This window comes from Malus domestica, chromosome 07 (genome assembly GCF_042453785.1).
Source record: "Malus domestica chromosome 07, GDT2T_hap1".
In the NCBI taxonomy this organism is placed as follows: Eukaryota; Viridiplantae; Streptophyta; class Magnoliopsida; order Rosales; family Rosaceae; genus Malus; species Malus domestica.
The window spans coordinates 11,689,966-11,717,006 of NC_091667.1; the positions used below are offsets into that span (position 1 = coordinate 11,689,966).

Sequence of the window (27,041 nt, forward strand, 5' to 3'; positions counted from 1 at the left end):
AGAACCTCGATAATTTAAAATATCCGATAAAACAATAAGGCTGATTAAATAATATTTTTGGATGGTCCAAACTTGGAGATAATGTGCTAAATTAATAATTCGTTAAATATTAAAGAGAATATATAATGAAAATTTTATATAAGACCCACGTAATATATAAATTAATGATTTCTTGATTTCTTTACACCTATGACTTATGGGAGAAATAAGAAAACTCATGAATTGTACTTTGTTAAACAAATGTATAGAATTGTTAATTCGTAAATCGAGAAACTAAATAGAATGTACAATATTTGAGTAAATAAGGAGGAATATTATATGATTGATAAATTAATAATTTTTTTAATTTGTCAATTATTTAACATTTGCTAAAGTAATAGATTTTCTTTGATCCCAAGATTACTAATTTATGGAGGTTTAACTGAATGTTTTTGTTACGAAAGTTTTATTTTTGATTGTTTATCTATGTTTTTTTAGTTATTTAGTTTCTATTCTTTCTGTTAAATGATTTGTGAGCCTATTACAAAAACACGAAAAGAAAAATGATTTGTGTGCCTAGCGTAAAATTCAAAATGATGACGTAAATGTAACACTCCCTAAAATAACGAACAATTTTCTTACGAATCCATATCCATCCACCCTTCTAAAATACACAAAACATACGAATCCATATCCATCCACAAGGTACTGAAAAATCTCAACCAAGGTTGGAGTAAAATCATGTGAACTATTATAGTTCTTTACTTTTTTGGGACAAACAATAGGGTAGTGTACGTACACTAAACTCACTTAAATTATAGGGAAGAAGATTAAAATACGAGACCTCGAGTGCAAGGACGAATGTTCTTAACCAAGTGAGCCACAAGCCACTTACGATCTATAATAATTATTTTCAATTTCATAATTTTAGCAAAGCAAAGTAATTTGGATTGCTTTGAATGTTTTACTCAGATAAAAAATTTATAAATTTTGAACGCCGCATTGCATTTATAAATTTAAAAACCATAGCTAGCATTGTTGGAAATGCTTTAAAAAATGGGTGTTTAAAAATTATTTCCTCAAGGTATGCTTTAACGGCGTTTAATCGGTTTCAGTGATTGCATTCGAGTGCTACAGAGCAAGCGTAATACTACGTATAACATTAAAGAAAGAAGTAGAGCCCTAGTATCTGAATATCCATCCATAAAGCATGTTATAGCCGCACCAACAAATGTTGTTTCATTATTCATTCATGTCAACTCCATTGGAATAGCAAGGGATTTAAGACGAGCTAAACTAAAAATGAACTATGCGCAGAAAGCGAAAAATAAGAATGTTTATTACCAGAGACATTGTGGTCTCCGAAAAGGAGATATCAACAGACCTGGGAAAGAAGGCAACTTGAACTTGCCTAAATAATCGTCGTCTCCAACTCTCAACTCTTATATATAGGATGCCGTCTCCTGCAATTCCAAGTCAAACAGTGGAACGAAGGGAAATCATATTGATCACTCGAACCAAAGGTACCAATATCACCGATAATAGTTTCGGCAGCCATGTATTTGCAAATAAAAATCATAACTAAGAAAATGAGGTGGTTATATTACCTCTTTGGTCGACTACGGTCTTCCTCATAGTCCATCACTCCTCCAGGTTCGGAGTAGATCTCCTCATGCCCCTGGAAGTCAACGTCGGCCTGCTTACAGTGGGGAACTTCTGCCACAATGTAAGTAAAGACACATCGACCAACATATCCCAATAACTAAACAAAAGATTAATAAAAAATTATGTGTTTCGTGTGTGGAGTGGGACTAAAGAACTCGTTCATCTATGATTATGTATAGCTTCAGAATAGCTCATCAAAAAGGCGCTGATGTGCACATTTGTGGCAGAGAAATACATCAACGAAAATAAAATCATAATATCGTGTTTTACCATCCCATGCCATATGTTCAAATCATCAAAATGGATCCTGTTCACTTTATTAGGAAGGATTACTTGCAGAAGCAATACGAAAAATACAACAGGATTAAACTGACCTTGATGGAAATCGACTTCTTTACTTCTTCCACCCTATTTCCAACTTCTTTCTTGTGTTCCTTGGCCACTTCAGTCATAGTATCAGCTCACTTCATCTTTTCTTGAATTGAGATAAGAAGATTGCTTGAGGTATCCAACCTACGTTTTCATTCACACAAAATTTAGGCAACACCATCAGATTTATATCTCAAAAAGAAACTTGAGAAATCATTACTACAATAAACATGGAACCGCTTTTTTTAATGTGGTAGTAGTTAATAAACTCTACCTGAAACAATTTCATTAAATTGGTAACAGATGCTCCATAGCATTTGATTGCACACAACTAAGAGTCAGGGAAACTTTTATGCAATCAAGGTCAGACATGAATGTTTTCAGATCATAATGCACATATTTAGGACCAAATTCTAAATAAGAAGTTCCATATATGCATACTGAACATACAACCCAACAGAGAAACTGCATCAAAATCAGAGACGTTACCAGTTTGACAGTGTTTGAATCGTACTCCCAAGTTGTCCAGGTCTCGGATCTCTCCCTGCAGCAAACTGGACCTGCATTTTACAAGAAATAATTGATTCGACATTTCTTATAAGGAAATAAACAAAGACCAACGCAAGCGAAAACAAGTAAAACAACACTAAAATTAAAAATAATTTGAAGCAAAGGCAGCAGTAATAAACACAAACCTCAAAGCATTTTCGCAACTGGTCCAGCTTTCCTCTTATTATGCCCTAAGAGAAAACATATAAAGTTACAATCAGACATCTCCTTCATGTTTTCTCTATCCACTTAACTATGTTACACAGATACAAATACAGGATAAATTACTATATAACAAGGATGGAATAATAAAATAGTATATATCACATTACACGTATATGTGCATAAGTAATCTACATAAGAGAGTCAGAAGTGAGTTGTAATTTAAAAGTACCAATGGACGACCCCCATTTTTAAGGAAAAGATTCACACAAAAAATGCCAAGGGCATCTGGATGCGTATGTACACAACGCATGTTGCACTATATCCAAAAGTCAAAACTTACAAAATGTCAATGAATACTGCAAATCAGTATCCGATAACTGTTGGGGTGTTATCGGTGGGGGGCATCAGGGCCATATCCTCATAGGATACTCCACACCTGCAATATTTGGAATAACTGTTGGGGTGTTATCGTGTTAAAGTTGTTGGGATCCTAGCCGTTAGCAGATAAGTCTTGTTGCTAGGGTTCCTAGTTGTTAGGGTTTCTAACCACGTAGGAGTCTAATAAAGTCCTAGTCTTAAGGGACACGCTGCATGTTTGTTTTCCAAGTAGTCGTTACCACGATTGTAGGTCCTGTAAAATCGTGGGCAGTTTCATTTACTTTCTGATCAGTTGTAAGGCTATTTAATGGCCGGTGTTGATGCTTTTAATTAATAAGAATTCTCCCTGGTTTTCATGCAAGCTTTCGAACTTAGCTTTACTGTGATTCTTTGCTAGGTTCTAGGTTCTAACATATCGGGGGGGGCGGGCATCAGGGCCATATCCTCATAGGATACTCCACACCTGCAATATTTGGAATATCTGTGCTTCATAGACCAAACTAACAGTAACAATTTTCAGGTACTGTCCGGTATTCAAAAATAAATTCTTACACGGGCAAGAACCATAGCAGAGTCCTGCTGCCCATGCACATTGAGTCAAATTGGCGGACAGATGGACGGGAGAAGAGTGTTTATTTGTACTGTATTTGAAAAACAATTCGTTAAAGTTATGATTATTCATTCCCCTTCACTAAAGAAACCTTTTTGTCCAGTAAAAGATGCATATTTCAATGTAACTGGGAAAAAATAGAGGTAGACGGATGAAAGAATTATTACCGCATACATGCACTCATTAATGAGAAAATCCTCGAGCTCTCGTACATTGATAACATTTAACTCCTGCATAAGTGGATGATACGGTAGTACCTGGAAAATAATTCAAGAATATAAGAGAAAACTGAATGCACAACACAATATGGGACATCTGTGTATATAAAAACCGGATATCAACACAATAGTGACCTAGACACCTAATATCATGATATGATGAATCACTACTTTACAAATACTTAAAAAGGTTCTAGAAGACTCTCTCCATGGTCTTTTAGCACAACAATCTCATGATATGTTCAATCAAAGGCATCAGATACTAAGACCTGTAAGTCCACTATTGTTCCTGAATTTTGATTGGAACTAATAAGCTTCTGGCATTGCATATAACTTTTTCATGTCATTGTTTGCAGTAAAAGGCACCATCACCTATTAATTTCAGAATTCAATTGGTAACTGCAGTCTTTCCTCCAAGTGCAACTAAAACAAATATCTGTCCATAAGACTTGTCTAAAAGTGATGATAATTTTTCCTCTCCTTTCATTTTTGATGACATATTTTCTGAAGCATGGAGGACATCAAGTACCAAAGGTGACAAGCTCCATATATTCACATTGGAAAACCGTACAGCCATAACCATTACTACGCAATCAGAGATGTATATCACCAACAACTTTTCAAAGGATTATGCATTTAAGGAAACATACCTTGTTTGTCTCAGCCAGTGTAAGAACAGTAACCTGTTTCAGCTTTAAGACTTGATCAGGGACCAAATGTGGAAGACGGCTGGCATCACCTACAATACATTTCAGTTTCTTAAATTCCATAACAATGCCAAAGAGACGCTTAATTTCTTTTTTCATAGAAAATATACTCAGAAACTTTATGGGAAGTAGTTCTCCTGGGAGTTGACAATATCTCCTGAATTTCAAAAATTATTGAAGTAAGGAAAAGCTTAAATGTTATGGAGGGAATAATAAAAGACATGGTAGTAGAATTTAATAAAAGATACGGCAGTTGCTTTAAAACAAATGTGCCAGTTTACACTTCTTCTAACGAAAATATGTTGCTGCCTCCATTTATTCATCTTATCAGTGAATAAGTATAAGAAAGTATCTTCTTTGACATCTCCAAAGCAACAGTAAGAAACAAAAATAAATGATGAACTGATGAATCTGCAGCAGAGCTTGATAGAAGTATACATTAATATGACAAAAGCACCAACTGCATTGGCACCCAAAACCCTGCCACATGTTCTTGAGAATGAGGCTGCGCACAATGTTTTATACAATGAACCAACAGACGTTCCAATGGTGGCTCAAATTTTGGGTTTTTCTCCTTCTGAGTTTTGTTTTCATGTTGCACAGGGTTTGTTGATATTTAAATTTTAGGGCGTTATTGTTCGAATTCTTCATCACAGATATGGAAGCGGAAAACAAGCATTAATCGATTTGGTGCAAGATGACCAAAGCAATCAAACCAACAGCTAGAGAATAATAAACCCATTAGAAAATCAACCAAAAGATGAAGCGATTTTTGCGTGCTTACTCTTGTAATCACTCCATGTGCCATGTGCAAACAATCGAAGCACATCGAGGTACACAGAATTTTCAGTTCCTTCAAGCTGCACATATTCCACAGTCAAAAAACATATGCGTATGAAACAAAATCCAGTAACAATCAATAATTTTATTCTCTCTTTGGCTGCAACAAAATTCTGATTATACATCCTTTGCTCAAACCCAGAAACTACACGACCAAAATATACACAGAAAACTGAAATTCCACAACAAATAAATAGAAACATGGGAACCTGAAGAACATTAGGGACAGCGATAATTTCCGAAAAGGCAAAAAGGGCAGGGTGGGAGGTGACTTCTGCGACGAGGGAGCCGAGAGCCGAGCCATCGAGTGATGAGGCTTGCTTCACGAAGTGATCAATGACCTCCTCTTGCTTTTGCTCAATCTCCATCTCAAAAAACAACAGAAACTACTAATTGCAACGATGGAAAAATCGAGACGAGACGGTGAAAGTTCAGCAGTGGAAAGCTAGGGATTTGGTGGGTTTGAATTTCGGGGAAGAGATTGAGGAGAAAATAGGGGTTTCGGAGAAAGGATCTAAGGGTAGAATGATGCATTGTCAGATTCTATTGTGGGCACCTGGCATTCGCATCGATCTCCTCTCCATTGCTTAACCGTTATTAGACCTGGCAGTTTTTGACACGACACGGTGATACGACACGAAAATAACGGGTTTCGGGTCAACACGATAACTTATCGGGTCACTATCGGGTGACCCGTTAAGAACCCGTTAATAGGTATACACGCGGGTAACACGTGGGTAACCCGTTTCGACCTGTTAAGAAAAAAATTATTTTAATAATTTTAAAGTTTAATTACTAAAAGATTTATTATAAAATACAATAGTCATATTAATATATACAATATATTCTATATTAAATATATAGTTTTGTATTATTATTCTATATAAATTATAAAAAAATAAAAAAAAGTTTTAGTCATTATTTATTTTTATTATGAGAGTTCCTTATTATCATTACTAGGATAAATTTTACATAACATATTCTTGTCCAAAATTAAAATATACTAGTATAGTATTTGTATATGCAAGAACTAATAAGACATACATACAAGTATGAAAAATGTGAAAGAATATATAAACACTCATGATTTATCATTATTCCTTCACGAATAGATAATTGTTACACTTATATTATTGTTTAGATTTTTAAAATCCTTCAAACCCTCATGAATAATGTTTTTTATTTGCGGGCAAAATTAATAAAATTAATAATAATTATTGTAGAAGTGTAAAAAATGTAAAAAAATATATATACAATCACTCATATATAAAAAATGTAAATACTTTAAATTAAAGATCAAATTTATTCATTACATTCTTATAGGGTCAAGGAGTGTATATGTACAAAATCATCAAAATCGGAGCTAAAATAACCGTTAAATTGTGATTTTTCGTTTATAACCGTCGAAAACTTTTGTTCCGTTACGTAATCTCTGAATGTTTGTTTTTTACAATTTTTTACGTTTGCAATCTCGGAATGTGTACAAATAAGTTTGACGGTTGGATCATTGAAAAAAGTTTCGTATAATGCATATTGCATCAAAACGGTAGATTAAACAAACACTTAGAGTTAATATTATACTTCTATTAAGTATAAAATAAGTTTTTGTGGTATCCACTAGTGTAAATACTTTAAATTAAAGATCAAATTTATTTATTACATTCTTATAGGGTCGAGGAAGGTATCTGTAAAGAATCATCAAAATCGGAGCTAAAATAACCGTTAAATTGTGATTTTTCGTTTATAACTGTTGATAACTTTTGTTCCGTTACGTAATCTCTGAATGTTTGTTTTTTACGATTTTTTACGTATGCAATCTTGGAATACGTACAAATAAGTTTGACGGTTGGATCATTAAAAAACGTTTCGTAGAATGCATATTGCGTCAAAATAGTAGATTAAACAAACACTTAAAGTTAATATTATACTTCTATTAAGTATAAAAAAAGATTTTGTGGTATCCACTAGTGTAAATACTTTAAATTAAAGATCAAATTTATTCATTACATTCTTATAGGGTCGAGGAGTGTATATGTAAAAATTCATCAAAATCGGAGCTAAAATAACCGTTAAATTGTGATTTTTCGTTTATAACCGTCGAAAACTTTTGTTCCGTTACGTAATCTCTGAATGTTTGTTTTTTACAATTTTTTACGTATGCGATCTCGGAATGTGTACAAATAAGTTTGACGGTTGGATCGTTGAAAAAAGTTTCGTAGAATGCATATTGCGTCAAAACAGTAGATTAAACAAACACTTAGAATTAATATTATACTTCTATCAAGTATAAAATAAGTTTTTGTGGTATCCACTAGTGTAAATACTTTAAATTAAAGATCAAATTTATTCACTACATTCTTATAGGGTCGAGGAGTGTATATGTAAAAAATCATCAAAATCGGAGCTAAAATAACCGTTAAATTGTGATTTTTCATTTATAACCGTCGAAAACTTTTGTTTCGTTACGTAATCTCTGAATCTTTATTTTTTATGTATGCAATCTCGGAATGTGTACAAATAATTTTGACGGTTGGATTGTTGAAAAAAGTTTTGTAGAATGCATTTTGCGTCAAAACGGTAGATTAAACAAACACTTAAGAGTTAATATTGTACTTCTATTAAGTATAAAATAAGTTTTTGTGGTATCCACTAGTGTAAATACTTTAAATTAAAGATCAAATTTATTCATTACATTCATATAGGGTCGAGGAGTGTATCTGTAAAAAATCATCAAAATCGGAGCTAAAATAACCGTTAAATTGTGATTTTTTGTTTATAACCGTTGATAACTTTTGTTCCGTTACGTAATCTCTGAATGTTTGTTTTTTACGATTTTTTATGTATGAAATCTTGGAATGTGTACAAATAAGTTTGACGGTTGGATCGTTAAAAAAAGTTTCGTAGAATGCGTCAAAATAGTAGATTAAACAAACACTTAAAGTTAATATTATACTTCTATTAAGTATAAAAAAAGATTTTGTGGTATCCATTAGTGTAAATACTTTAAATTAAAGATCAAATTTATTCATTACATTCTTATAGGGTCGAGGAGTGTATCTATAAAAAAATCATCAAAATCGGAGCTAAAATAACCGTTAAATTATGATTTTTCGTTTATAACCGTCGAAAACTTTTGTTCCGTTACGTAATCTCTGAATGTTTGTTTTTTACGATTTTTTATGTATGCGATCTCAGAATGTGTACAAATAATTTTGACGGTTGGATCGTTGAAAAAAGTTTCGTAGAATGCATATTGCGTCAAAACAGTAGATTAAACAAACACTTAGAGTTAATATTATACTTCTATTAAGTATAAAATAAGTTTTTGTGGTATCTACTAGTGTAAATACTTTAAATTACAGATCAAATTTATTCATTACATTCTTATAGGGTCGAGGAGTGTATCTGTAAAAAATCATCAAAATCGGAGCTAAAATAATCGTTAAATTGTGATTTTTCGTTTATAACCGTCGAAAACTTTTGTTCCGTTACGTAATCTCTGAATGTTTGTTTTTTACAATTTTTTATGTATGCGATCTCGGAATGTGTACAAATAAGTTTGACGGTTGGATCGTTGAAAAAAGTTTCGTAGAATGCATATTGCGTCAAAATAGTCGATTAAACAAACACTTAGAGTTAATATTATACTTCTATTAAGTATAAAAAAAGATTTTGTGGTATCTACTAGTGTAAATACTTTAAATTAAAGATCAAATTTATTCATTACATTCTTATAGGGTCGAGGAGTGTATCTATAAAAAATCATCAAAATCGGAGCTAAAATAACCGTTAAATTGTGATTTTTCGTTTATAACCGTCGAAAACTTTTGTTCCGTTACGTAATCTCTGAATGTTTGTTTTTTTACGATTTTTTATGTATGCGATCTCGGAATGTGTACAAATAAGTTTGATGGTTGGATCGTTGAAAAAAGTTTCGTAGAATGCATATTGCGTCAAAACAATAGATTAAACAAACACTTAAAGTTAATATTATACTTCTATTAAGTATAAAATAAGTTTTTGTGGTATCTACTAGTGTAAATACTTTAAATTAAAGATCAAATTTATTCATTACATTCTTATAGGGTCGAGGAGTGTATATGTAAAAAAATCATCAAAATCGGAGCTAAAATAACAGTTAAATTGTGATTTTTCGTTTATAACCGTCAATAACTTTTGCTCCGTTATGTAATATTTGAATGTTTGTTTTTTTTACAATTTTTTACGTATGCAATCTTGGAATGTGTACAAATAAGTTTGACGGTTGGATCGTTGAAAAAAGCTTGTCATTACGAGTGTTTATATATTGTTTCTATATTTTTTTACACTTCTACATTAATTAAAAAACTATTAAAGACTTTAGGTAAGCGAAAATATACTTAAAACAAAATTGCGTTTTTATGTTTTGGATGTGATAATATGGAATGTATATACTTATTTAGTATTATGTTTTTCATTTGATTATTTATTGGTTTAAAATATATTTTCCTTAACGGGTAACGGGTCGGGTCATATTACCTGTTAATATTATCGGGTCGATTTCGGGTCGGGTCATTTTACCCGTTTATTTTAACGGGTGTTACACGACACGACCCGTTAAGATATCGGGTATGACACGAAAACGACACGAACACGGAAAACACGACACGAATGCCAGGTCTAACCGTTATGCCGTATAATATTTATTAAAATAAATGAGTAATATAATCTGATCGAATTTGATCGTTAATATTAACACGTAATATGACGTTACATGTTATAGTAAAAAAATTGTTAAATTAATAAAAAATCAAAGAAAAATGTAAATGAGATCAAATAATCCAATAATAAAGATTATGATTCTAAAAAACGTTAGACTTTATTCGGATGACTGGTTAGGACCTAAGGCTGCGGGAGTCCAGTGAATTAAACGAATTTAAATAACTTATTACATATCATATAAATAAGTAGCTATTTACACTAAAACTTGCATTTTTCTTTATTTTTTTATTGATAAAGATTTGTTCTATTAATAAACAATATAAAAAATTCATTAAGTAACAACTTTTATTTATAGATATTTTTTGGGTTCACTTTGGACCTTACTAGTTTGGTGACAAGCCCAAATTGTCCGGAAGCTCATTATTAAAGTTCAATGCAAAGATGCTTTATGGGAATTCACTTAAAATCAACGACGTTGTATGGTTGGGTTATTTTAAAATATTTTACTATTCATCATCTTCTTCGTCTCTTCTCGATTGCCGCTGCGCATGCTTTTCTACCCAGTTGGCTTGGAAGATTATACGGCTGTGTTCCAATATTTCTAATAAGACTCAGCTCGGCTGCCGTCCGTCCAACACCACCTTGCCCGCATAGGTCTTGGCTGAACGCCGCCGAATTATTTATTCGATTTTTCTAACGATTAGACCTTAATCGGATCGGCAGTCAGCCGTGGAGCACCTAGGCACTGCCTAGGCCGATTTTAGAACACTGGTAAAGATTAATTATAAGTAAGATTGTTGTGGCAACCTTTAATAATAGTTTTTTTATTAACGTAAAAGTCTTAAGAATATAAAAATATATATATAAGACCAAAAAAACAAATATATATATATATATATATACACACACACATATATATACAAACGTTCGTAATAACAAGCTTTATGTTGTAGTCCTATTAAATTAGATATGTGATTGTGTAAATTCTAACATATTTAGATATTTTTATGAGATTCTATCATATCTCTTAGACTAGATATTATTTTGATATTATTCTATTAGAGCTGTAATCCTATTAGGGTAAGAATTTAACATTCTCTACAAATACAAATAAAGGCACAATGTAATGGAATAAAACACAAATTAAGCCTATTAGGGTAAGGATTTAACCTTCCGTACATGACCACAAATTAAGCCTCGTCTTGCTTGCTAATTGTGGGGTTTTAAACCTAGAAGTCCATTAAACATTGACAAACACCAGACTCCCCAATTATGCAAATTTCTATTGCATATCTGACCAAAACAACCTTCACACAGAATGCCCACTCAGAAGCCTACTTCCTACAACCAATGTAAAACACGCATAGAAATTTTGCATGTTTGATTTCTGAAAAACAATTTGTATTTAAGCTAATAGAACTGTGGAAATGCTTGACAAAGGAATACGTGTTATATGTGTGTGTCCATAAATTCCTTACCACATCAACCTTGACCCATTGGAATCTATAAATTTGAATTTGTCTAAATTCCCATGGCTACACTAAATTCTTTACAAACACTTGTTAATTATTAAACTGACCAACTACGATTAGTGTGATGAGCTGAAGGATACAAAATATGTGTTGTATAATTATGGTTGTTTAGTAAAACTATAACACAGGTAATGTTTCTCTCGACTCTCACAATCTAGTAAGTGGACTAAATGATTTAAGCAGTTAGTGAAAGAACATATGTAGCTTGTAATTTGACTAATTTCCCCATGTTGGGAGAAATTTCACAGGCCTTTGTAAGATTTCACTTTAACAAAGAAGCTCCAATAACCTTCTAAAACATTTAAGCAAAGCACATATCACAAAAAATGAACCTGAATGGGGAAGATCATCATAAGCTAATATGGACCATGTATAAAAGAGATAAATAGGAATTAAGGATGCGTGAATGGATACCAAGCAACTAAAAAGCTTCTAATGGGTCTTTTCCTTCAAATAATGATTGATAAGAAACAACCATTCTTCATGAGGAAGCAGGTAATGTATTGTGCACCCTAATCTATTGTCCTAACAACCATAATACATAGAAATTTGTGGTGCTCCATTGCACATATGCAGCAGGCTTTTAAGCATATCAATATTTGCATATGAAGAACCAACTGAGAGACGAAACACCTAAATTTACAACAACTGGATTTATAGTGGAATCTCAACTTTTTTCATGGTACAGAGCATGTCGTCCCACGTGTGAAGCCAAATAGCCACATGCGTTCCATGTCATCCCATTGGATTGTTCAATTGTTAGGCTTGAAAATTCACCACACGTGAGGGGGTGTGTTGAGAATAAGTTCCACGTTAATGAGAGGAAGGACCTTGCATAGGTTTATAAGAAATTAGGTTATGATATTGTCAATTAGTTTTACGTAAAACCTCAACTTTTTTTCAAAAAAGTTAAAAAAAAAAGGATAAAAAACACCTAAATTTACAGAGATAACTTAAAACATGTAAATAAGAAATTGAAAAGAAATCTGCGATTTGGTTTCTTCAGAAGCAATGAGAAAAAGAAGACGGGAGAATGAGACCAACTCAGAGAAAACATCCTTTTTACCCCTGAGTTGTGCGCGACGTCCTACTTCCTTCCCTTCTTCGTTTTGGCAGCCTTCCCCTTCATTCCTTTCATTCTTCGTATTTTCTCCCCCGCGCTGTCTCACTTTCAGAGTCTGTAAGACTCACTCACGACTCAGCAGCTGTTCAGCCTGACTCGTGCCTCATCTCGGCCTCACTCAGTCCTTCCTCGACGTCGACCACTCGCCCACCTCGCACTCACCCTTGCGGCCCACAAGCTTCCTCTCGCCGTTTCGAGTCTCGAAAGCCCACCTTGATTCCTAGATTCCAAAAGGCTAGTCTTTGTGCTGGATTAAAATTTGGATCCACAACTATAGTTGGTCTTTCTGCTGATTAAAATTTGGATCACAACTGTGTTTTTGTATGATATATTTTTCCGATTAGGGATTTGGATTGGAAACCTTATCTATCATTTCTGCTTTAACAGTCTTGTTTCTCTATTTGTAAGTATGAATTCATCACACAAAAACACAAAAAGGTTTTGTTATTTTCACAAAAGAGAAATTACATGAAAATTATTGAGGAGAATTTATAAGATAGATATTTATATTAATGATAACATTATTATTTCATCAATGATATAACACAAGTTTTAGGGCTAACGACAATGATGTTTTCTGTTTCTGCGCTTCAAGTCCACCAGCCCTTTTGCCTTTGTTGCCTATTGCACAATTGATGTATTCAGTTTACAAGTTGTTCCTAGTTACTAAAGCATAGGAAAGTTTCGATTTCATTTGATTGAAAAGATTGTCTCCAATTAATCGAATGAATAAGAATCCTTTCAAATGAACATAGCTGCTTTTCATTCTAATTTCAGACAATCCAAATCCATGAAAACATGCAGCACTCTACTACCTTTATTTACATTACTTTCTATCTCCATTTAGTTGTTAAAGAAGCTCGACAGTACAAGCAAACTGATATAACTTAAAAACAATATGATATATAGGGCTGAGTCTTGAACTTGAACAACACAATCCACTAAAAGCTAAAAAGCACCAATACATTCTATCTTTTTTTTTTAAAGAAACCTCGATGGTACGAGAGAAAATTTATTGAATAAAAAAAAAGTTACACCTAGTCTGGGGGGACATAAACCTTACCCCTCAAAATAAAGAAACCGAAAGTACAAGAAAATAGGAGGGACATACACTTACATAACCTGACACAAACTTATAACTAAACAATTAGAAAGTGAAGAAACGAAACCACAATAGAGAAAACAAACAACAACAAGAAATGCGTAACGGTAACAAACTGAATTTCTACTTCCCCCACTAGTACTCTAAGTTTTCCTTATCATTTGCCTGATCATTCCAACAATCTTAAGAAACAAGTCGGGCCTCCTTGTGATCACAACATCCGCAAGAACTACTCCCACTACCAACCCACTTCCACATCCGGCCGAAACAATTTTCCAATCCAATTCAAATATGCCTTCTGAGCTAGAATCACCTTCATCGACGGTTGAAGGTGGAAGTTCAGGGGCCTTAGGATTTCCACATTTCTTTGGCAATGGATCTCCACACAACCCTGGGTTTCCGTCGTATGAAGTGACATTCAAGGAAGTAAGCTGGGTTCCTTGTGGTATAGCTCCTGTGAGATTGTTGTGAGACAAATTGAAACTGGAAAGAAAATTAAGTTGCACCAGCTGTTGGGGGATACGTCCTGAGAGCTTGTTTTGTGAAAGGTCCAACGATTCAAGCTTCATCAAGTTTCCAAAGGATGATGGGATAGAACCAGTGAGAATGTTGTGGGATAGATTCAGCGAACGAAGATCCTTAATATTCCCAATGAATTCTGGAATTTTCCCTTCAAATTTGTTGCTTGAGATATCAAAGGATGCAAATTCTTCTCGGATCTTTGGGTAGTATTGCTCCAAACCTTTTGTTGCTATCATGAGTTGGTAAGCAACATTGCTAAAAACCGGGAATCCATCGACGTCATAACCTACGTCTAGGTTCATATATGTTGACTTGTTTACAGTAATATTTGGAAACATGGATGGAACCGCACCAGTAAAATCATTGTAAGCCAAATCAAGAACACGTAACTTGGGGAAATCGACATTCTTTCTAGAGTTTCCAATCACACCGTAGAATCCATTATGGCGCATTGCCAAAAGTTTTAACTCTAGAAGAGTCCCCAACCAAATGGGAAAAACATCATTGAAACGATTGTTTGACAAAACAAGAAACTCAAGCATCGCACAATTGGCCAATGACCTCGGCAACTGCCCCTGCAACTTGTTATGACTCACATCAATCATTCTCAAACTGCTTCCTTTGTTGTATGTCTGAGGAATAATTCCGTGAAAAGAGTTGTTTCCGAGAAGTAGAAGAATCAGATGATCACTAAAGTTTCCAAGACACTGTGGAAGCATGCCACCCAAGTTATTTTTCGACAAGTCAAGGGACAGAAGATTTTTCATATTGCAAAGCAATGGTGAGATTTCTCCAGTAAAGTTGTTGTCTGCAGCTGCATATTCTCACATGGTTGGTGGAGGTATCAGTAGTGATCCATGAAACATGTTGGACGAAAACCTTATACATAACAGTTTCACCCAAGGAAGGACAAGTGGAAGTTGGTCTGAAATGAAGTTATTAGAAATGTCTAACAGTAGCAAAGTTTCTAAGCTTGTATTCCACATCCATTTTGGTACTTGGCCTCGAATTTTGTTTCCATCAATTTCCAAACGCGTCAACCCCTTCTGATATTGTAAGAAGGATGGAAACTCTCCTAAGCTGCAATAACTCAATCCAAGAACGGTGAACTGTTTAACTGTTGAATTCAAAATTCTGGATTCAGTGACAAGTTCTAAACCGTTCCGGCTTAATTCGAGTTGGTAAAGAGATTGTAGATTTTGAAACATTTGAAACTCTACTGCACCAGTCAGAGTATTCGAATGTAGATACAGGATCTGAAGGTTTGTGAGATTTGAAAATGACGCAGGAACTGAACCATTTAATCTATTAAAAGCAAAATCTAGGTACTCTAGTTTGCTAAAGTTGCCTAGCCAAGATGGGATTGGACCGGTTAATCGACTTGTACTAATCCTAAAAGTAGCCAGTTGGGTAAGGTTTGCCAAGGAATCAGGAATTAGACCTCCAAATTTATTGGCTGAAATGTCTAGATAAGTGAGCTGCCTAAGATTCCCAAGAAAAGATGGAACCAACCCTTCCGAAAAATTGCATTGAGCCACATCGAAGTTTTGCAGTGAATGAAGGTTTTGAATTGAAGAGGGTATTGTTCCAAAAAAGCCAGTAAAGCCGACTTTCAGTAAGATGAGAGGACTGCTTTGATTAAATTCAGGAAAATATCCAGTCAGATCTTGGTTGTATCTCACACTAAGAGATTCTAGGTTTGGCAGTTGGAAAATTCTCACTGGAAATTCACCAAACAGGTGACAGTCCCTGAGGTGGAGGGTTGTCAAAGATGATAAATTAGCCATGGAATGAGGAATTACCGAAGATACATTTACGAAACTGAGAGTAAGTACTTCGAGACTGGTTAAGTTTTGAACTAGGCTTCCAAGATCTGATGCTTCAAGTTTCAACAAGGGATAATTCTCCTCTTCTGACAACTGATGATCCTTATCTTCTGACAATCTATCGAGATTGAGAGCTAGATTAAGGTATGTCAACTTGGATAACAGTGAAAGTTCAGAAGGGACTCGACCAGAAAAGACAGAGGTAGAGAGGTCAAGATGAGTAAGGCTTGGAAAATTCCTAATGCTAGGAGGAATTTGAGAGTAATTGAAGTTATTGTCAGAGAGGTTTAACCTTTGAAGATGAACAAGGCGGAAGATGCTGCTATTGCTGTTGATAGAGCCGTGGAGACAGCTGCTACCAAGATCTAGGCCAATCACATGACCCGTCTTCTCATCACACTTGACACCTTCCCATAAGCAGCAGGTGCTATTTCCTCATTCAGCTGGTTTCCATGATGTGACCTTCGGATAAGCATCGGTAGATCTAGAAGCAGATTTGTCAATCGTAAAGCTGTCTTTGAATTGCAGCAGGGCGGACTTCTCCTCATCAGGGCAAGATGGATACTGCTTCTGCGAAGAGTAGGAAGAGTTAGCAATAACCACATGATGAAACAGCAACAAAACTAGTACTAGTTTTGAAACCATGCGAATGATGGAGATATCAAGTAACCCCATAACAACAATCTTTTGAATTTTTTTTGCACTCTTAGCTGTGTATGATGGAAGTGCAGAGTGATATACAACAATTTATAGACTGGCATCGATTAGTATAAAATTCTTCCACAATATAATTTCTCAAAAGTGATAGAGACGGGTGTAGAAGGGACAAGTTGATATGATGCCTTGACTAATTGATGAGAAAAATCAAAAGTTAGAAAAATCAGCAACACCATTCAAGAAACAAGTCGACTTGATGAGAAAAAGAAAGGGGTGTGATGTCAACACACCCTATTTTACTTCTCACACACCCTTTTAATTTTCTACCGTCAAATTGGATGAATTGAAGAAGATCAACGAACAGAAATTAACAAGGGATGTGTGAGAAGTAATATGGGATGTGTGGATAGCACACCCCAAAAGAAATACAAACCAATCACAAACTTTGCTAAGATGGTTACGAAAGGCAAAAAGAGTGCATCGTACCAAACTTAACTCCAGCCAAGTTACATGGTGTATTTATAAAGATACAATTCTTAACAAACATGAAAGCAATCGCAAACGATCCTGAATAATAGGTATTCTTGTCGACGTTGAGTAGGAGAGAAACGTCCTCCAACTTTGCATTTGGATAGTTCTAAATGTGTTGGACCTTCATGCTTGAAATCTTGATTAAAATATGTGTAATTTGTATTGGAATGCAAAATTAAACAAAACAAAAAAAAATGTTAACGGATGACTCATGAGTTTAATAGGTTGAGTTTGGGTAACTCATTAGCTTAACGAGTCGGGTGTGGGTGACTCGTTAGCTTAAAGGGTCAGGTGAAACCCGTCTCAAACCCAATAAACCCAACTCGTTTACAGGTTACCAGCAGATAATAAGGGGTATGAAAGTTTCGGACTCTCAGCAGCAAATTAAGGCATTAGAGTCATCAGATTCAATTCCTGCATTGGCTTGAAGTGGGATGGATTTGAAGCCAAAACTTTTTATTCAATATCCAATTTCTTCATCATTAGGACTTTCAAACTCCTAGCATTTATTAAGTCAAGAGTGTGGGTGTAACGAAATTTTTCATGTTGGATTTGATCTATGTTGCATTTTTCAAACTGCAAGCCCTTTTGTCATCAGAAAAGAAATATCTCATTAACTCAAGAGAAGGCAAGAAGGGACTTCCACTTGGAGTTGAGGCCCCAACCATAGGAAAACTATAGAAAAACATATTTGGCTCAATTCTACTTTTCATTCATTCTCAAATGTACAATATATATATTAAATACAACTATATGGATTATTTACAAATGCACGCCATTTACTCTTGGGTGGTGCTATCTATACACCCATTTTAACCTGTTACACACCACTCTCAATTTTTGGCCGTCAGATCATGTCAATGGTAGAAAATCAATGTACAAAGATTAACAATGGTATGTGGGAAGTAAAATGAGTTGTGTAAATATCATTACCCTTACTCTTTCATACAATTAGCGTAATGCAGAATAGTCAATGAACCCATGTAGAAGATTTAATGAGTCCAATTGTTCAATGAACCAAATTAACTAACACTCCCCCTCAAGTTTTAGATTATGTCGAATAAAAGTTTAAGTGCTCAAAACTTACTTTTACCTGACAAAATGATTTCATCTCAAAAGGTGTTTTCTTATAGTGATATCAATTAACTCCATGACAATAATCTTTTGAATTTTTTAGTTTTGCACTCTTAGCTATGTATGGAGGTACACAGTGACATAACTATTTGTAGACTAGCATCAATATAAAATTATTCCGCAATATAATTTCTAAAAAGTGATAGAGACGAGTGTAACGGGGATAATTGCGTCGCATTTCTTCTACATGCGTAAGAAGAGATGCTGGTGACTAATTGATTCATGAGTTAACTTTTGAAGTCGTCATCAACGTTTGAAATGGCGTGAAATCGGAAGTTAAAAAAATGAGCAGCACCATACAAGAAACAAGGCTTGATAACGCAGCACAAGAGTAGAAAGATTACAAATATAAATCCTTGAAGAACCAAAGTTTTTGAAACCCACCAGTTTGATAGAAACTCTAGAGGATAATTTCATTAATTGATCAGTTGATGATTACAATGGATAACACCCATGATTTAAATAATTCATTTACAACACTTTTGGACAACTAAAAAGGTTTAGGGAATTAAAACGAAAGTAAATGACAATAATTGAACGACAATTAAAAGTCCAAAACTTATTACAAACTTTATTTTTGCGGTTTTGGAAGCCTAATTCCTCTTAAACACGACGGGCTCATGATATCATTCATCTTGTTGTGCTGGAGATTCTCTTCAAAACAACATATTATACACCTAATTATGAAACCGGATATTTCTTGCTACTTTTTCTATCACCATATTTATTAAATCCAATATTTCCAACTTTAATACTTGTTACACCTCACCCCCAATTATATGTATAATTTCATAAGTTCCCTAACATTTTAATGAAACTTCATTTTGGTCCCCTATTTTGAGTAAATCTGGACCCTTTAATGAAACTTCATTTTGTACTTACCTAGTGGTCCTTTCCGCTACGGGACATAGGGATAGATTCCGGTCCGTCCCAGACGACGGTTTGGTGTTGGCATAGGGCCTGGAGCGTGTTTCCTCTGGCTATTAGCACAGGGACGGGGAGCCGGCATTGGACCTGAAGTGTATTTTCCTCTGACTGTCTGCTTAGAGACGGGGAGCCGGCATGGTGCCTGGAAGAGACAATACTTCGACTTGAAGTTGAGGCCCCGACCATGGGGAAACCTCCCCCAACTACATATGTCTCTAGGAAGTGTAGGTATTGTTGTTGACATCAAATAGGAGAGAAACGCCATCCACTAGTCTTACTTGGTTGATATGACTCTTCGATACTTGGTTGACACGATTCTTCTACACTTAATGGGTTTCTGTTGAAGAAGTTGAGGTTCCACCATAATATCCCAATGGCCACATGCGCTCCACGTTGCCCCGTTGTTTGTTCACATGTTAGGCTTGAAAATTCTTCCGCAAAAAACAGAAAGAAAAAAAAAAGAGGTTAATTTTTGCATATATGTAACACATTTATAGTTGATCTCATGAGTTCCTTCCGTAGGGTTTATGATATTTGTATTGACACTCTAGTAAGTAGACCTGGCATTCGTGTCGTGTTTCTCGTGTTCGTGTCATACCCGATAGCTTAACGGGTTGTGTCATGTAATACCCGTTAAAGTAAACTGGTAATATGACCCGACCCAAAATTAACCTGTTAATATTATCGGGTAATATGACCCGACCCGTTACCCGTTAAGAAAAATATATTTTAAATCAATAAAAATGAAAATGAAAAACATAATTTGAACAAAAAAAATGTAAAACATAGTACTAAATTAGTATATACATACTAAATTTCGGAGTTGACCCCTTCGTGAAAGTTATAAAGCTTTTCATTATGAGTGATTACATTTTTCACACTTCTACAATAATTATTATTAATTTTGCACTCAAATAAAAAACATTGTTCATGAGATTTGGAGGGTTTTAAAAATCTAAACGACCATGTTACCATCATCTAAGCGTTGAAGATGCAATTAGGAACATTTATTATGCTTTCACATCTTTCCAACTTATACATTAATGATTATGAATTTTGCTTATTTTGAACCCCCTTAAAAATATTATTCATGAGAGTTTGTATGGTTTTAAAATTTCACACGATCATATACCCATCCTCAAAGCGTAGAGGATGCGACTACGAGCGTTTGCATATTTTTTGCACATGTAAATTAATTATTATAATTTTTTTAATGTGTTTGGTATTTTTAAATTACTTGATATTTTTATTTTTAATGTGTTTTATGATTTTTAATCTCAATCTTTGCCTATAATATACTATAAAAATAAATAAATAAATAAAACTTCAATTTTAAAATTTATATTGAATTATAATTAATAAACAATATATACATATTCATTATATCTATTATATTTTATAGTAAGTTTTTTTTTAGTAGTTTAAAAAATTAAAATCATCAAAATAACTTTTTTTCTTATCGTGTCGAAACAGGTTACCCGCGTGTCACTCTCGTGTAAACCTGTTAAGGACCCATTATTAACGGGTTATTATCATGTGACCCGATAATGACCCAATTAGTTATCATTTTGACTTGAAACCTGTTATTTTCGTGTCATTTACGTATTGTGTTAACGAGTCGTGTAAGAAATTGCTAGGTCTACTTGTAAGGTTTTATCATATTTATATGGCTAATTGCAAGACTTATCAACTCTGCATTTGGGTACTTCTATATGTGTTGGACCTACACGCTTGAAATATTGATTCAAAAATGTGTAATTTGTATTGGAATGCAAAATTAAACAAAAAAAACAAATGTTAACGGGTGACTCATGAGCTTAACAGGTTGAGTTTGGATGACTCATTAGCTTAACGAGTTAGGTGCGCGTGACTCATTAGCTTAACGGGTCAGGTGAAACATAACCCAAACCCAATAAACTCAACTCGTTTACAGGTTACCAACAGATAGTAAAGGGGATGAAAGTTTCGTACTCGTACCATCAAATTAAAGCATTAGACTCATCAGTTTCAATTCCTGCACTGGCTTGAAGTGGGATGGATTTAAGGCCCGAAACTTTTATTCGATACCCAATTTCTTCTTCATTTTAGGACATTCAAACTCTTAACATATATTATGTCAAGAGTGCGGGTGTAGCGAAATTTATCATGTTGGATTTAGTCTATGTTGCATTTTTGAAACTGCAAGTTCTGTTCTCATCAGAAAAGTAATATCTCATTAACTCAAGAGAAAGTAAGGAAGAGGGGAAATACTTCGACTGGAAGTTGAGGCCCCAACCATAGGAGAGATTTTTCAGTATGACCAGTATACGGGGTGATACACCATGTGTCACTATATAAATGGTGGGATACGTGTGCTAAAAAGTTAATAACTTAAAAAATAAAATTTCACACCACTACTATTAAAACACGTGGTGTACAACTTGTGTTCCTGTCATAATGAAAATTTTCTCCAACCATAAGAAAATAGTAGAAAAACGTATTTGGCTCAATTTTACTTTTCATTCATTCTCAAATGTACAATATATATATATATATATATATACACATATAGTAAATAAAAATATATGGATTAATTATAAATACACACCATTTACTCCTTTATACAATGAGCCTAATGCAGAAACGTCAATGAACCCATGTAGAAGATTTAATGAGCCTAATTGTTCAATGAACCTAATTAACTAACACTCCCTCTCAAGTTAGAGAGTGAAGATCCCGAACTCCCAACTTGCATTTCATAGTCAAATATTTTAAATTTCGGGTAAAAGCTTAAGCGCTAAAAACTTACTTTTACCTGACGAAATGGTTTCTTCTAAAAAGGTGTTTTCTTGTAGTGATACCAAGTAACTCCATAACAATAATCTTTTGAATTTTTGCACTCTTAGCTATCTATGGAAGTACAAAGTGACACAACTATTTATAGACGAGTAATTCTATGGAGACTAAATTTGTAGATAAAGTTTTGAAAACTAAAGGACATGGAAACTGATGGTTGTTTTATTACTTAAACGTTGATAAACGTGCTTATTCCTATTGGAGACACATCATTTAGATTGCAAATTTAGTTTTCAAATTTAGTCTCTCTAGCATTATCCTTTATAGATTGGCATCAATATAAAATTATTCCGCAATATAATTTCTAAAAAGTGATAGAGACAGGTGTAACAGGGACAAGTGCATCGCATTTCTTCTACATGCGTAAGAAGAGATGCTCTTGACTAATTGATACATGAGTTAACTTTTGAAGTCATCTTCAACTTTTGAAATTGCGTGAATCAGAAGTTAGAAAAATGAGCAGCACCATACAAGAACACAAGGCTTGATGATGCAACACATTTTCATACCATTTTTTTTTTTGGTTTTAGAAATGCTATTTATACCATATTTTTGTACCACATTTTCATACCACCTTAGGTGGCATTTGATGTGGATAACCACATCATTCGAATTAATCATATTTTTAAATTTAGTTCATTCTTTAACAAACTAATAATTAAGAAAAACTAGTTAATTAAATAATGATTGTCGTATTCCTCGTCTTTCTCCTTCCTTTCCTTGAGTTTTGCAAATTTTTCAAATGATGTAGCTGTCCACATCAGATGCCACCTAAGGTGGTATAGAAATATGGTACAAAAACATGGTATGAATAGCATTACTCGGATTAAAAATATATAAATCCTTGAAGAACCAAAGTTTTTGGAACCCACCAGTTTGATAGACACTCTAAAGGTTAATTTGATTAATTGATGAGTTGAAGATTACAATCGATGACATCCATGACTTAAATAAGTCATTTACAACACTTCTGGACAACTCAAAAGGCTTAGAGAATTAAAACAAAAGTAAATGGCATTAATCAGACGACAATTGAAAAGTTCGAAACTTATTACAAACTTTATTTTTAGGTTTTGGAAGCTTAATCCCTCTTAAACACGATGGGCTCATGATATCATTCCTCTTGTTCTACTCGCGATTCTCTTTAAAACGACATATTACAAGCCTAACTATGACACCAGAATATTTCTTGCTGCCTTTTCTGTTGCCATATTTATTTAATCCAATATTTTCCAATTTTAATTCTTCTTCTCCATAATTTGAAACATTTTATTTTATTTATATTTCTTCATATGAAGTGACTCATATCTTGTCTTACATCACTTGACTTGACTTCAACCATCTGATCTTCGACCTCAAGATCCAGACTAATGGTTGGAGAGCAAGTGTGTAAAAAATAAATAAATGAAAGGAAGAGAAAAAGAAGTACAAACTGATTACAAAACTTTGCCAAAATTGCTACACAACACAAAGTGACTACATCATACCAAACTTTACTCCAGCCAAGTTAAATGATGTATTTATAAAGACCCAATTCTTAACAAACATGAAAGCAATCGAAAACCCTCCTAAATAATACGAAAGTAATCTAAGATCATGTGGCACAGAAGGATTTAAGAGTAGTGTAGAACTTTTTTTTTTTTTTATTTTTTTTTTTAAAGGAAGAGAAAGGTGAAGGAGCAACCCCGGGATAGGGAGCCCAAAGTGGGCTGAAAATCCAGCAGCACCCCTTCGGCTCCAGCACCCTATAACCTATCCCCGTCTGGGCACAAGCTACAAGGGGTTTGCGGTTTGGCCCTCCCCACTGAGTTTCTTTACAGGTGTGAGGGGTCGAAACCCTGACCTCACCCTGTGGTCCTAGCCCCACTTACCACTAGGCCAAACTCCTTGGGTGTAGATTGACGGAGTAGTGCTCTTTCTTTTCTTAAAGCCGACAAGAATGAACAAATAATGAATGCAGTCAAATATCAACCAATCATCGTTGTCTTGTTTTTGCAACTTGCAAGGAAAGAACCATCGATAGTAATTACGTTTTAATTCGACCGGAGGAGTGGATACTGGTCTATGTGTGGAACTTGTGCTTTGGTTTTGGTCTATGTTGATTTTTTCAAACTGCAAGTTCTTTTCTCATCAGAAAAGAAATATCACGGTAACTCATTAACTCAAGAGAAAGCAAGGAAGAGACAATACTTCGACTTGGAGTTGAGGCCCCAACCATGGGGAAACCTCCTCCAACTACATATGTCTCTAGGAAGTGTACATATTCTTGAACTTCGACCTTTAACATTCGCATAATAGTTGGATAATAGTCGCTCTCATGCTTGCCCCTAAAATACTATTGTTGATCTAGTGCAGTTGCAAATATTTAATTGTGTTTGGTTTTATTTATTTTGTAGGTACTCCGAGCTCATATAAGTAAACATTTGTCCAAAAAAAGGTTGATTAGCAGATTGTAACTCAAGTAATTAATAACATTCATTCCATACATCTCAATATCAATTGTACAAATATAAATATATAAATAAATAAAGTTGACCTGTTCCATCTGATCTTTGATGGATAACCACATCATGTTCTGAAACATACAGTACAGTCCATTAAAAATGAAGATCAATGGTTTGGAGAGCTCCAACATATGCGGTGACAAGTGTTAAAAACTCCAAATTGACTATCCTGTCTTCTAAAGTCACGTCAAGAAGTGTTGATTTGGAGAGCTCCAAGATTTGTGGCCAAGTGTTAAAATCTCCAAATTGACTATCCTATCTTACAAAGTCATGTTAAGAAGTCTTGATCATTAATGATATGCAACAGCATATTATTCGCAATAAATTTCCTTGACAAATATTGAAAAATAGAATCATCAACAATTCGGTTTTCCATTGACAAATATTAAAAAAATGAAGACTAAAGAAAAAAATTTGAAAACTTTGAGTTTTAACGATAAGGAAAAAATAAAGGGTAAAATGAATAGTATCATGATTGACTTTTTAGTATAAAAATATGATTTTTCGTTAAAATGAACAGTACTGGAAGTTTTTCGTTAAAGTTCCCTATCAATGGAATCTCTCCAATAGGATGAGGATGATCTTCTTTGTGGGGATCCTAATGATCCTCACATCTTAATCATTTATTGTACATCGTGCGTCCAGTTTTCATTAGGTATTATTTGTATTTAATTTTTAAATAAAAAAATTCAAATAATTTATGACCACAAAATGTACGATAAGTTATTAGGATGTGAGAATCCATATGATTTCACAATTTGGATCTAGATGGGATCCAAATCCTCTCCAATAGTCCAACTCTTTGGCATTGGCCCCACAAAATTGAGAATTGGATTTTTCAGGCTGCAACTTGATTTATCAATTTACGTGCATTGGATTCAACTCTACGAAATACTATATAGTCATGTAGAATCCATCACTATTTTTTCAAATGTTGTTGGTGTTGTGGTCTATATTTAACCGAGAGATGAGGCATGGAGAGAGAAACATAGTGGAGAAAAGCTTTGAGGAATTGTGTGTTATTCCCTAGTTCATGTGCCTTTATTTATAGTAATAAGGATGAGAGAAACTTGATCTCCAAGTAATACAAATTCTATTAGGAAAGATCTTTTAGATCTCAAATGATTCCTAACTTATCTCTATTTAGGATTTACACAATCAGACATGTGTTAGAACGTATGTCACAACACTCCCCTTGTGTGTGCAAATACTGAATTAGATGGCGCATCAAATGTTCATGGAAAATATAGAAGTAGTTGATGAAGTCATCTCGTCTAGTCGGCACAAGTAGCGAATGCGAGTCTCAAAACAAACGGAAGAGTGCATAGGTGGTTGAACTCACAAAACATCGCTATAGCAAAACTCAAGGTGGGACAAAAACTCGTAGTCAAAGGAGAAAAGTGAGAAGTTGCAATAAGTAAAAATTATACGTGTTCAGGACGCAAGTAGAACGTACACAAGGGTATGACAAACCCAGGATGGGTGCCTGATCAAAACCTAGTTAGATAAAAAAATCTAGTGGCAGAAATGCTCCTAAAAGTAGGAAAAAAAAGTACAAGTAAGTATAATTCTGATTACTCCCCATAAGTTTGACAAAACTTCCAAATGAAACTACAAGCATCGCGAATGAGAAAGTTACGCATCCAATTCCTCGAACAAGCTTCTGGAACGTAGACTTCAGCAGTGACATCGTATAGAGGTCGACAAGGTTGTCTAGGTCGGATTACTTGACTTCAATCTTCTGATGCTTATGCTTATATAGACACAATATTCTTGGTGTTGACTTTTCGGATGCCTTATGATCTGGTCGATACATATGGCGTTCTCTTCATAGATCATTGTTAAGACTCAACGATGGATGAAAATCGTAGTGACTTTAAATATGCTCAACAAGAGTTCTCGACCATATCTCACGTGAGATACGGTGAGTTTTGGAACGACTCGAAGATTTTGAAACTAAGGTCTATCTGGTTGACCTCCTAGATTTTCCAGTGTTCCTTAACAGTAAAGACATAAACATTTAGGAATGTACCTTGTGCAGATCAGATAGAGACTCTGACTCAATGAATCCCACAAGGTATGCCTCATTCCGAAGATCAATGAGGTGTGATCTATTCTGAGATGCATAGGAATAGAGTAACCCCAAATCTGTATTAACGGAAAAATG

The 27,041-nt window shown here is 34.3% G+C and overlaps 3 protein-coding genes across 7 annotated transcripts; all 3 read right to left on the reverse strand.

The window, feature by feature from the left end:
• Positions 1 to 1,162: 1,162 nt before the first annotated feature.
• LOC139197373 (COP9 signalosome complex subunit 7-like) lies at positions 1,163 to 6,031 on the reverse strand. 5 transcript variants are annotated; one of them, XM_070824675.1, is made up of 9 exons: positions 5,690 to 6,031; positions 5,425 to 5,500; positions 4,584 to 4,672; positions 3,883 to 3,972; positions 2,709 to 2,753; positions 2,503 to 2,573; positions 2,019 to 2,157; positions 1,587 to 1,695; positions 1,163 to 1,442 (listed from the first exon to the last, which is right to left on the reverse strand). In XM_070824675.1, the coding sequence occupies exons 1-7, from the start codon at positions 5,846 to 5,848 to the stop codon at positions 2,106 to 2,108; spliced, it is 582 nt and encodes a 193-aa protein (XP_070680776.1). In that variant the 5' UTR covers positions 5,849 to 6,031; the 3' UTR covers positions 1,163 to 1,442; positions 1,587 to 1,695; positions 2,019 to 2,105. The 5 variants fall into 5 exon arrangements, with proteins under 5 accessions (XP_070680776.1, XP_070680772.1, XP_070680773.1 ...); XM_070824671.1 differs by having other exon boundaries at positions 1,587 to 1,675; positions 5,425 to 6,031; XM_070824672.1 differs by having other exon boundaries at positions 1,587 to 1,692; positions 5,425 to 6,031.
• Positions 6,032 to 14,081: 8,050 nt separating this feature from the next.
• On the reverse strand, positions 14,082 to 15,227 carry LOC139197694 (receptor like protein 27-like). The gene has a single exon (XM_070825647.1). It carries the CDS (start codon positions 15,225 to 15,227, stop codon positions 14,082 to 14,084), a length of 1,146 nt encoding a protein of 381 aa, XP_070681748.1.
• Positions 15,228 to 15,284: 57 nt separating this feature from the next.
• LOC139197695 (receptor-like protein 7) lies at positions 15,285 to 16,961 on the reverse strand. The gene is made up of 2 exons (XM_070825648.1): positions 16,749 to 16,961; positions 15,285 to 16,685 (listed from the first exon to the last, which is right to left on the reverse strand). The coding sequence occupies exons 1-2, from the start codon at positions 16,959 to 16,961 to the stop codon at positions 15,285 to 15,287; spliced, it is 1,614 nt and encodes a 537-aa protein (XP_070681749.1).
• Between the last annotated feature and the right edge of the window lie 10,080 nt (positions 16,962 to 27,041).

Excerpts from the sequence above, each read along its gene's own strand:
- LOC139197694 (XM_070825647.1), bottom strand. The coding sequence starts at position 15,227 with ATGAAAAATCTTCTGTCCCTTGACTTGTCGAAAAATAACTTGGGTGGC.
- LOC139197695 (XM_070825648.1), bottom strand. The coding sequence starts at position 16,961 with ATGGGGTTACTTGATATCTCCATCATTCGCATGGTTTCAAAACTAGTA. Across the intron at positions 16,686-16,748 it reads CTACCGATGCTTATCCGAAG|TGTGATGAGAAGACGGGTCA; the intron begins GTCACATCATGG and ends GAAGGTGTCAAG.
- LOC139197373 (XM_070824671.1), bottom strand. The coding sequence starts at position 5,848 with ATGGAGATTGAGCAAAAGCAAGAGGAGGTCATTGATCACTTCGTGAAG. Across the intron at positions 3,973-4,583 it reads CACTGGCTGAGACAAACAAG|GTACTACCGTATCATCCACT; the intron begins GTATGTTTCCTT and ends ATTATTTTCCAG. Across the intron at positions 2,158-2,502 it reads ATTCAAACACTGTCAAACTG|GTTGGATACCTCAAGCAATC; the intron begins GTAACGTCTCTG and ends ATGAAAACGTAG.